Source organism: Lathyrus oleraceus, chromosome 3 (assembly GCF_024323335.1).
Source record: "Lathyrus oleraceus cultivar Zhongwan6 chromosome 3, CAAS_Psat_ZW6_1.0, whole genome shotgun sequence".
Taxonomy (NCBI): domain Eukaryota; kingdom Viridiplantae; phylum Streptophyta; class Magnoliopsida; order Fabales; family Fabaceae; genus Lathyrus; species Lathyrus oleraceus.
In genome coordinates this window covers 293,354,575-293,367,053 of record NC_066581.1, presented here as the reverse complement: position 1 = coordinate 293,367,053, position 12,479 = coordinate 293,354,575, and the positions used below count along the sequence as shown (strand labels likewise).

General features: G+C 34.3%; 1 protein-coding gene across 1 annotated transcript; it reads right to left on the bottom strand.

Annotated features, from left to right (window-relative positions):
• Positions 1–4,179: 4,179 nt before the first annotated feature.
• On the bottom strand, positions 4,180–8,525 carry LOC127127152 (flap endonuclease GEN-like 1). The gene is made up of 8 exons (XM_051056272.1): positions 8,159–8,525; positions 7,042–7,215; positions 6,650–6,820; positions 5,971–6,152; positions 5,609–5,849; positions 5,301–5,436; positions 4,697–5,163; positions 4,180–4,611 (listed from the first exon to the last, which is right to left on the bottom strand). Exons 1-8 carry the CDS (start codon positions 8,351–8,353, stop codon positions 4,345–4,347), a joined length of 1,833 nt encoding a protein of 610 aa, XP_050912229.1. The 5' UTR covers positions 8,354–8,525; the 3' UTR covers positions 4,180–4,344.
• Between the last annotated feature and the right edge of the window lie 3,954 nt (positions 8,526–12,479).

Genomic DNA, 12,479 nt, shown 5'->3' with positions numbered 1-12,479 from the left:
AGAGGCAATGTTTCAGATATGTTCTACAACCCATATATGAGGTCTGATGAGGAGTTAAAGAAGGGTGACCAATTTCGGACCAAGGAAGAGTGTCTGTTAGCAATAAAAAACTGGCACTTGAAAAACTGTGTTGACTACGATGTTAACAAATCAAACCCGGAAAGATACGTTATTTTATGCAAAAACCCGGAGTGTGGGTATAGGTTGATGGCATTGTACAAGAAGAAACATAATGCGTGGGTGATAGGGTCCATTTCTCAAGCTCACACTTGCGTCAACACAAACATGGCACAGGATCATCACAAACTTAGCCATGATATGATATGCCATTCCATAATACCTCTTGTTGAAGCTGACCCGTCACTCAAGGTCAAAACTATTATCTCCCATTGTGTTGCTGTTTTCAAATATACACCGTCGTACAGAAAGGCTTGGTTAGCGAAAACCAAGGCAATTGAACTGGTATACGGTAATTGGGAGGAATCATACAAACAACTTCCGCGCTACCTGGCTGCACTACATTTGTATTCACCTGGGACGGTTTCTATAATGGAGACCTTGTCGGCACAATCCCCTGACGGAACTCGTCTAGAAGGTAATGGAATATTCCATAGACTTTTCTGGGCATTCCGTCCCTGCATCATCAGTTTCACATTCTGCAAGCCGCTTATTCAAGTCGATGGAACTTAGCTGTATGGGAAATACAAAGGATCGTTACTGATGGCGGTCGCATAAGATGGAAATTCTAATATTTTCCCAATAGCCTTTGCATTGGTAGAAGGAGAAACGGCTGCTGCTTGGAGTTTCTTCCTTAAGAATCTCCGAACGCACGTGACTCCACAAGCTGGCATCTGTGTGATTTCTGACAGGCACGCTTCTATAGACAGTGCATACAATAATCCAGCAAATGGTTGGCATGACCCCCCGTCTACGCATGTCTACTGCATCAGGTATATTGCTCAAAATTTTGTGCGGGAGTTCAAAGATAATTTCTTGAAGCAAAATTTGATAAACGCGGGGTATGCATTAAACCAACCTGGATTCTAATACTACCGCCGGGAAATAGTGTTGGCAAATTCTGATGCAGGGAGGTGGATCGATAATATTGACAGAGCAAAGTGGACTAGGTCATATGACGATGGGGTGAGGTGGGGCCACATGACAACAAATCTTGTGGAATCAATGAACGGCGTCTTTAAGGGCATACGTAACCTCCCGGTAACCGCTTTGGTGAGTGCGGCCTATTTTCGGATGGCAACGTTGTTCGTAACAAGAGGCAAGCACTGGCATGCAGTGTTACAGACGAGTCAAGTATATAGTGATGCCTGCATGAAGTTTATGAGGCAGGAATCTGCCAAAGCCAGCAGCCATCGGGTTACGAAATTCGACCGCCATGGCCACACTTTTAGTGTCAAGGAAACAATTGACCACAACCAGGGGCTGCCCAGACAAGAGTATAGGGTCCTAATACCAGACTGTTGGTGCGACTGTGGTCAATTTCAGGCCTATCGTATGCCTTGTTTTCATGTCATTGCAGCGTGTTCACACACCCACTTCGATGCATTGTCGCTAGTGTCTCCCATCTACAAAGTTGCAACATTGCTAAATGTATACGACAATCCCTTTCCGGTGGTAGCATTGGAGGCATATTGGCCAGAGTATGACGGGGAAATTGTTTGGCACAACGAATCGATGCGGCGGAATAAAAGTGGTCGCCCAAACAGCAGGCGCATTAGAACTGAAATGGATGTCGCAGAGAAAATGCAGAGGAAGTGTAGCATATGTCGACAACTGGGGCATAGTAAGAACAAATGTTCATATCGTGGATCTAATTCCAGAACATAGTTTTGATATTCATAACTCTGTGTACCAATGCTATTTATCAATAAAGTTTACTTTTTATTCCAAATAGAAGATGACACTGGAACAACAAACACAAACATCTAACATTACAACAACAATTACTAAAACAAAAACAAATACTGGAACAAGAACAAGTACTAAAACAAGAACAAGTACTAGAACAATAACAAATACAACAACAACAACACAAACAACCATTAAAATCTAGGAAATTACAACAGTTAACACTATGTCGTCTGATCCATGCATCATTTGGATGCAATCAATGTCGCTTTCAACTTCAACCCACGAACATACCGTTTCTCCAATTTCAAATGAGATACTTCTTCTAAGCCTCTGAATCCTTCTGATGACTTCACCAGGTTCGTAATCTCCCTCTAACCAAGACATCAAGGACCTTTTTAGTTGGTCCAACGAACGGATGTTCCAAAATTTCATCTCCATTTGGGGTTTCACAGGCGAGAAAATAACATGCCCATCCCTTTTTAAGATTACTGGTTCAGGATCCGGGTGCCTTGATGATGTTCGCTGCCATGATGACGGTCTAGGGGATGCCATGAACTCAACTTGATAGAGAAAGTGATAGGAAATAGTGGTGAAGAAAATGCAAGGAAATAACACTTTATTTATAGGAAAAGATCTAGGTTGTACACCAATGTACTTAACCCTAATTAGTGTCGCACTTGATTAATTAGTCTTAGGGGGAATTACGGTTTGAATTAGGTCATAACTAACAAACTCTAATTATAACCGATCAATAAACCCTAATTATAATTGATTAATTAACCCTAACATGATTAACCCTAATTCTCCCAAAAATTTATAAATAATATTAATTACTTATAAATTAAATTAATATATATATAAATTAATATATATATATATATATATATATATATATATATATATATATATATATATATATATATATTGTAAATAATATTATTTATATATATGTATTAATATAAATTAATATAATTTATAATAAATATAAATTAATAAATTTAAAATAACTTAAAAAAGATTTGAAAAAATTAAAAAAATAATTAAAAACATATTAAAAATAATATATATAAAAAAAGGAAACATGTGTAGGCGTCACTCCTAGTGGCGACTTGCCCTACCTTTAAGGGTAGGCGCCAACTAGGGTGGCGCACATGAAGAAATTAGGGCACAAATGTGTCCATTTATGTAATATTTTTGAAATAAAGGTTATTTTTGAAAAAAAAATTAAAAAATTGTTTATTTAAAAAAAAAACTTCGTTTTAAAGATATGGGACTAAAAATGATATTTTGTCTGATATGATTCATTGTTAAATTTTTTGGATCAATTTTATAAATTTAAAACTTTTTGTGAAAATTTAAATTATGAAAAATAAGAATTAATTTATAATTTTTAAAAATTTGAAAGAGCCAATTTGTAAAATTTGGAAATTATTAAGAACTTATTTGCAATAATTTAATAATAAATAATTTAACATTCACATTATATAAAAGGGAAGAATTCCTTTAAAAAAAAAATATTATTCTTTTTGGAGAAATAAATTTTTTACTTTTTAATTTCATTTAATTTCTTTAAATTTAACTTAAATAAAATACTTTATAAATTTTAATAATTTTTCATATTTTGTAGTCGAACAATAATTTTTGATCTAAGATTAATGACCGAGTCAATTTAAGATAATTGATCCAGTGATGATTAACATTAGACTTTATAGGAAGGACCTAAGTTCGATCCACAACAAATGCGATCAAGAGAGAGCTGGAATCACTTAATGTCATAACTAACCTTCGAATCGGATTAGTCAGTTCAGTGGATGAATATTGGTGGTGGAAAAAAATAAATACATAAATAAATTTCCAAGGAAATTTAAGTTCCAACAAAAAAAAAAGTTATGCAACTTAAATAAAATATTTGCAGTGGAGATGTCTTTAAAAATCCAATTCAACTAAATTTTTGAAAGATAAACCATCGAATTGAAACAAAAATATAAGATAAAGTATGCAATTTAAAATCTTAAAAGTTAAAGTATATAAGAGTAAAATTATATTTAAACCAAAAGATAAAATATAAAATGGCGAAAATGAAATTGGTATGCTAGGCAGATTCTAATTTAGAATTTCTAAATTGATGATTTTACAATTTTTGTAGTGAGACAAAAAAAAAACATAGAAAAGAGAATATGAAAGGACGTTACTTTTTTAACACAGAAATCAGATATTCTTTTGTGCATTTTAGAGGAGTTCTCACTTGTATTCTTTGCACATATTCAACAAAACAAGACGAAAACTACATGAACGCATGGTTCAAGAAAGTGAGAGAAAGAAACTTATGTCATTATTCAAACTAATTCTTACCTACACATAAACACACTAAACTGCCCTTAGTCATGGTAAAAAAGAAGGTCTGTTGTCACTGTTTCAACATTTAGTAACTATGATTATACAATAGAGCCAATGCTCAAACCATATATACACACACTACTCGAACAAAAGGCGACGCCTAACAGATTTCGGAATATTAGGACTTGACGATTTCCGCTTCACTTTTGAGCCTCCGCTGTCCGGGCTATCACTTTTTCTCGATGATGACTCTTCTCCGTGTTTTGAATTATGCTTGCTTTTGGTTGTTGGGAAGAACTCGGTGATATTTAGCTGGACACCTTTCGAGTTTGGTGATGTTGCTGACTTTTCATTTTCTTGAGATTTTGAAGTTTGATTCTTTTTCCTTTTCGCGTCCTTCAGTTCCTGCAAATTTAAATCATTTAGATCTCAACGTAAAAGAGGAGTATATAAAACCAATATCATCTGTCAAGTGAGAAAAAATAAACACCTGCTCATGCCAAAACCTTTTCACTTCTTCTGGATAAGCAGCTCCAACAAGGTCCATATTTTCATCTGTCAACAGAAAACTACATCCATCTTCTTCGCAAATCACGGGAGAATCACAATCATCGAGTAGATCAACTGTGTCGTCATCAACCTCTATAACATCCTCTTGCGTGCCAGATTGACTTGAAAGAGTTTTGGAGGCAATGTTTCCCATCGCGCGTTTCCACTTGACGACATAAATCTGATATCCGTATCTCGTCTTCACGCGTTTTAAAGAATTAAACTCAAACTGTCCAAATAACAAACTATCTGTCGTGGCGGTAGCCATTTCTCTCAAGAAGATGGTGGACATCATAGGAAACATTATCCGCCGAATGTACGACGGATCCCAGTTCTGATGGAAGTTCAAAAAATCTATCAGAAGCTCAATTTTCGGTCTTTCCCATGAGATCTTAGGGCCGTCAATTGCTGCAAACAAAGTTGCGGAAATAATATTATAGAATGAGTGACACAGGAGCAATAATACACTTAAAACAACTCTACCAGATCAATCATATACAGGAAAAAAATGACATTGATGATATTCATCTTAGATTGACACGTACCGGAAAAGTAACCATTGTCATTGCATAAATACATAGCAATGATTTCATTGTTTGGAAAATTCGGCTCCTTCGCAATCTTGTCACAAATTTTTGTGTGCCAATTTTCAATCTTTTTCTGCTCCTTATTTTTCCTATTCTGTCAAACAAATATCATTAAGAGATTTTTAAATTTCTTTAAGAAAATTGAATTACAAAAAAAAGAACTATATTTTAACGGGCTAAACGTGTACGTGATTTAATACTACCAAAAATACGTTACAAAATTAATAACAAATCAGACAATGACTAAATTGATCTAGAGGTCATACCATACCACAAGAGTTACAATCACATTTAAAACCTTCTGCTTTTTTCAAGCAACCTTCATTGTCATCTGTGACACAAAATTCACATGAAGACTTCGAATGATCTCTTTTGTTGCCTGGATGACCACAGAATGAGCAGTGAGGTTGTTTTGAACTTGGGGAGTTCCCATCAGTATCCATATTGTCCTCAGATTTAACGTCGATAGGAACTTGAAAAGCATTCCCTTTGCCTATCTCATGTAATCTGCAATAAAGATCCTCGTCAATCAGGACCGCTGAGACTGGAAATTTTTTTACCACTATTTCATAGTGTATCAGAAACTAAAATATACAATCGGAATTCGGTTTGAAGGACTTATTAATACCTATTCAATACATCATCTTCACTAAACGCTTGAACAAAACGAAGAGCGCTATCAAGTCCAATCCCTTGAACACCGCTCGTATCATGATCATTTCCAACCAAAAGAGCAATGGCTATTAGGTGTTTCCTCTTCAATCCAAGCCCGGCCTCAATCTCTGACACATTGTAGCATTCAAATGGTTCCTGCATGCAAAAAAAATCTCAACCATACTAAAAAATGGCAAGGAAACTAAACAACAACTTTCCAAAGTACAGCAAGAGGGAGTAGGAGAATGCAGGATGCTAATTAAAAAAGAAGTTTTACAATAGGAACATCAGAGCTTATATATTTTTTTGTTCAATTAAATCGACCAAACCACCAAGTTTTGCTATTAACTAAACTAATTTTATCATGGTTGTGTGCATATTTTTTGAAGATGAATACTTGAATTATTAACCAAAATTTTCTGTGGTTTTACGCTTTCCATTTTTTGGCAATAATCTCAACATGTGTGTTCTCAACTCTCAAGTACATCCTCTGAGTAGAAAAGGGGTGCATCATAGCCTATAGATTCATGAATCATGCTACGATTTAGTGGACTATGCAAAGATGGATGTAAGTGTTGTAATCAAACAGACAAATCAAAGGCTTTCATAAAACTGCCAAGGGAAGAAATGAAATATAGAAGATGGTTACTTACTTTGGAATTGGGAGAGAAAGATTTTATAACGCATTTGGCCCCAAAGAGGAATGCATCACTGTCAGATGTGATGCACGCATCTACATAACCTTCACTATTTAATTGGGCACAGAGTGCTTCAGCCTCTCCTTTAGCTTTTAGTACAGGAATCCCGAGTAGCTCAGCAAGTTCCTATCACCAATTAACTATAAGGAAAAGCCTGCCAAAAGAACATCTAACAAAACGAAAAAGAAAAACTAGAATCCACGTCTGGAAAGCAAATAAGATTTTGGTATAAAAGTAACATATTGGTCAAAAATTTGAATGCATGCACATCTTAGCAACTGAGTACAAAGTTAGAGTCGGCACAATAGTTCGTGTAGATAACAATCAAGGTGAAAGAATTATCGCACCACACACTCTTGAACACATCTTGAAAATGAACGGTTTCTCTCAGCTGAAACACCTTCAGAAACTGGCAAGCTAGTCGATTCAATTCCAGAAGAACGGAAAAATCTAGCACTCCTGGCCTTTGACTTCAACGGCGATGGAGTCCCATCAACAACGAACACAGGAAATGCTCCAAACTACAAAAATAAAAAAATATTATATTATCATCAAACATCATTCCCATCCTTCGTTTCACTATTCCATAGAACCTCAACACAAAAGGACTAAAAGGAAAAATGGAACAATAAGTTAGTATACCACCGTTAAACTTCACTCCACTCTATCCAAATACTACCAATATTAAGTCTTAGAATTTGAGGTTGAGCCTAACTCAACCTTATAAGACCAGTTGTAAGGTGACGACTTCCCCCACTTATGTTCTATGATGTGGAACTCTTAACACACACCTTATGTTCATCACTATTGGGCTTGGTGCATGGTGGGGGTGGCCCAACAGATCTTATACCATCTTAGAATTTGAGGTTAGGACTAACTCAACCTCCGATGGCGGGGGTGGCCTAACCAATCTTATAGCATTTTAGAATTTGATGTTGTACCTAACTCAACCTTACAAAACAGGCTTGGAAGGTGAGGATTGCCGCTACTATATTATCGGATATGGGACTTTTAATCGTAAGTACTTCAATTTGAATTCATTTAGCCTCAATCGGTGTTGAACCATACTCAAACATAACTAAAAACGATAATAACACTTTTACAACCATAATTTAATTAAACTAACCCAAAACCAAACTATCTTTTCATTTCTTTATTATATAACCAAAAGGGTTTTAAAAAAACAGTGTTTATCCCCAAATAAGCTAAAACTATCAATGTTTTAATTCATTAAGCAACGATTGGTGTTAAACCATACTCCAACCTAACCAAAAAGGTAATAACACAGTTTCAAACAATCATATAATTAAACTAACCCAAAACCAAACAATCTCTCAATTTTTTTCTTAAACAACCAAAAGAGTTCCAAAAAAATCAATCATATCAATACAAAACCTAAAATCATCAACATTTCCATCACACTATCCACCATGCAAAAAAAAAATCAAGGGAATAAGAGAGAACCTTTGAAAAGAGATTAATCGTACGGAAGAAAGTGAGTCTGAGGTGAGGTTTCTTGACATGCGTTTTGATGGCATTGTTATGCTGAACAATCCAGAAGGAAAGGTCAACAGCAACTCGCTTGTTTCTCAAGAAATCAAAACCTTCATTGCGCGCATAGGGCTTCAACAAATCCCAGAAATTACCACCAACACCCATTGATTGTGTTTTCTACTTAATCACACAAATGGGTAACCGAAAACATCATCAAAATTCAGTCTTGTTTTGAAACAGACACTGAACGGGGTTGGTATGTTAGGTTTCGGTTTTTTGGAAGAGAAGAAGACAGAGAGAGTGTGAATTTTTTTTGGAGCAAAGATAACAAAATTTAGCCGTTGGGTGTTTTGTAACGTTACAATTGAGAATTGATTGGGACCTCAAAAGCCCATTAAGACACAAAGTTTATGCTATTTGCACCCGTTGTTTAGTAATACACTCTATGTTATTTATTTACTTTGCTATGAATAAGTTATAATTCATGAATTTAATTATATTTAAAATAAGCACCCGTTATTTATGTGTGTTTGACTTTTATTTTAATTATATTTAAAATAAAATTTATAACCAAACATATCAATTAATCTCTTATTTTATTTTGTATTTAAGGGTAGAGAAGCCAAAGTTTGATGCTTGCTTACCCAAAAAGGTATTTTAGGAATACCATTATATATATTGAACATGTTAAATGTATTATTATTTTTCTAGTGTTTACATGTTAAAATGGCAAAAGAAAGATATTACTCCTTTGTCTCAAATTATGAATAACAAGGAAAAATCACACTTATTAATAAAAGTAAAATATAGTAGTTTAGATTATAATTTTTTGTATTTTTAAGATAAATTTTATGAGAAGATATAAAAATATTTTTTATTGATTAGTAATTACGGAGAGATGAGAGAACAAATTCATTGCAATTTATAATTAATTTTACTCTAAAAATGATAATGAGACAAAAAGTTGTTTTTATTCTTATAATTTTGGGGGAAGTAAGTTTTTCTTTCTTATAAATTGAAACAAAGAAGTTTATTTAAAAGGTTTATATTATTAATGTAACTCACTTTTTAGACTTTTCTCTTTATAAGAGAAGAGATAAGAAGCCAAAGTTTGATGTATGCACAAACAAGAATTTTAGAAATACTTACATTAAATGCGCTTAAATTTTTGTAAACTTAATATGTTAAAATGGCAAAAGAAAATTATAATACTTTCAAGTTTATACCACACTAAAGTAAGGCTAATGTAACACTTCTTTTTATTTAACAAAGTTTTACTTTTTTGTTTGTAATTTGTGCGTTTTTTTAAGTTGAGAATTTTTTAATAGATTTTATATATTATTTAGATATCACGTGAAAATACTAAAATACCCCAAACGTATTTAATTTTAAGTTAACGTTAAAATATCTCGGAGATACATCTTCAAATTTATTTCGAAGATGCATCTATAGAAAGTATTGAAGCTTAAATCGCGTCATAATATTAACTGAAAAAACCCAAAACCTTCTCAAACTTTCTCAAAAAAAAATCATCATCAAACCAAGCTCAAAGGATCTTCGATCAACATCAGAAACATCATCCAACACTGAAACAAAGTGAAAAATTATAAGATTTTGATGTTTTGATAAGTTTTTTTAGTTTTCATGTAAATGAGTAGAAAATAATGATTTAGGTATCAAATGAGTAGGAAATGCAAAAATGTTAGTTTATACATGTTGCAAAACATGTTTGTTTGTTGAAAATCACGATCAAACTATTTATTTTGAGGTTTGCATTTTTGCATTGCCATCATTGATGAACCGAAGAGTTGCAGAAAATTCTGAAGATGTATCTCTGAAACCTTTCGACGTTAAAGTTTCTCAGCAACCGGAGATGCATCTCCGTAAATTAGCAGTCTGTTTTATTTTTTGCTTTTCTTGTTTTTAGTGTTTCTAGCTTGCACTAATTGTCTAATTTACTTTAACTTACATGCATTATGACTAATAGACACGATAGGCTAGTGCATGTGAGGATTGCATAATGTGCATCAGTGCGGCGGGGGAAGAGTCAGGTTTCAGAGGCTCGTGTTCACTCTGGCTATGCAGAGACATCTGCTTTTAGGGCTCATGATTTTCCATCTCCTTATTCACGTAAGAGACAGGTTTAACATATTGACGCATCACTCCCTCCATCCTCTTACGGGCGCCAGGTTTCATCTATTCATGTGCTAGAGACACACGAGCCACCAGTGGTATCAGAGCCTCTAGTGCCACCTCTACGGATGATATTTTTGAGTCAGTGCCACCTCCGGATGGTGAGGCTGTTGAGGATGTTGTGCCAGAGCCATTTGGAGGAGGCCTTATAGAGTTGTCACTACTGCCATTGTACGCAGGCCATACTTCTAGACATGTATGGGACAGAGAGGTATCATTAGTTGGATTCATTGTTTTTAATTTACATTTATTAATATATTACAAGTTTATGACATTGATTTTTATTTTCTGCGGGACCGTGATCTGCTGAAGTTTATTAATCACGGTCGAAAGATTACTGGCTTGCCTCAGCCGAATGAGAACCGGAGGGGGGGGGGGGGGTTGAAGGTCGAGGAGCTAGAGGAGGCAGAGGAGATGTAGTCCGACATACGTAGTAATGCAATAGTTTATAGTAGTTGTACGTTGGATTCATTATGGATTGTATTTTGTTTTCACCTCATACTACTTTATCGTGTATTTCGACTTTATTTATATATGACATTTTTAGACCATCTGAATTTATATACGTAATTTTTTGCATATCGATTGTATGGTTTAAATATCATCATATAACATGGTACATAACGTTTATAAATGTTCATCTGAATAAATAAAACATAACATTTATTGTTCTGATATGTTACGGAGATACATCTCGGTAAAATAATCGACGATGCATCTCCGATACAATATGCTTGTCAAATGCCTTTCTGAGTTAATGCATGGTGTATGACTTTTAAAAAATTACGGAGATGCATCCCCGGATCATTTAACGTTTCAAGGTGCGTTCGGGAATGCATCTTTAAAATTTGGGGGCATTTAAGTATTTTCAAGTGGTGTACTAATAAGATATATGATACATTAAGAAATTACTTTTTAAGTTTGAGTGGGTGATTGGAATAAGAATGGAAAATTAAGTTTGATCTCAAAATTTTCTTCTACAATAAGGATTTATTAAAATGATTCGTCTTCAAGTCGTTTTGAAACATGCCTACAGACATTTTCTAATTTGAATGGATTACCAATATTATTACTTTGTTGAAATAAAATAAGTCCTTCAAAGTCTCAGTATGACCTTGACGAACGTTGAAAAGGCTCATTCCTGACACATGTCGATATTTGATAACTAATAAATTAGATTTCAAGTAAAGTCGACTTAACCGCTGATCGAGTGGCACGAGAGATTCATGTACCACCAAACCACGACTATCATTAAAGGGCTTGAAAGTAGCACGCACTTTAGATACTTTGTTGGTCTAATAATATTCATTTGATTAGGGATGTAAATATATCCATGGGGATACATAGTATGATATTCGTGTCTGCCCGGTTGGATAAATATGATATTTGTATCCGCCCCATATTCGTGCGAGTATTCGTTAAGCAGATATCTGCAGGTTTTAAGGTACCTGCGAATATATATATAGTAGTCGAGGAGCTAGAGGAGGCAGAGGAGATGTAGTCCGACATACGCAGTAATGCAATAGTTTATAGTAGTTGTACGTTGGATTCATTATGGATTGTATTTTATTTTCACCTCATACTACTTTATCGTGTATTTCGACTTTATTTATATATGATATCTTTGGACCATCTGAATTTATATACGTCATTTTTTGCATATCGATTGTATGGTTTAAATATCGTCATATAACATGGTACATAACGTTTATAAATGTTCATCTGAATAAATACAACATAACATGCACTGTTTTGATATGTTACGGAGATGCATCTCGGTAAAATAATATCCGATACAATATGCGTGTCAAATGCCTTTCTGAGTTAATGCATGGTGTATGACTTTTAAAATTTTACGGAGATGCATCCCCAGATCATTTAACATTTCAAGGTGCATCAGGGAATGCATCTTTAAAATTTGGGGGCATTTAAGTATTTTCAAGTGGTGTACTAATAAGATATATGATGCATTAAGAAATTACTTTTTAAATTTGAGTGGGTGATTGGAATAAGAATGGAAAATTAAGTTTGATCTCAAATTTTTCTTCTACAATAAGGATTTATTAAAATGATTCGTCTTCAAGTCGTTTTGAAACAT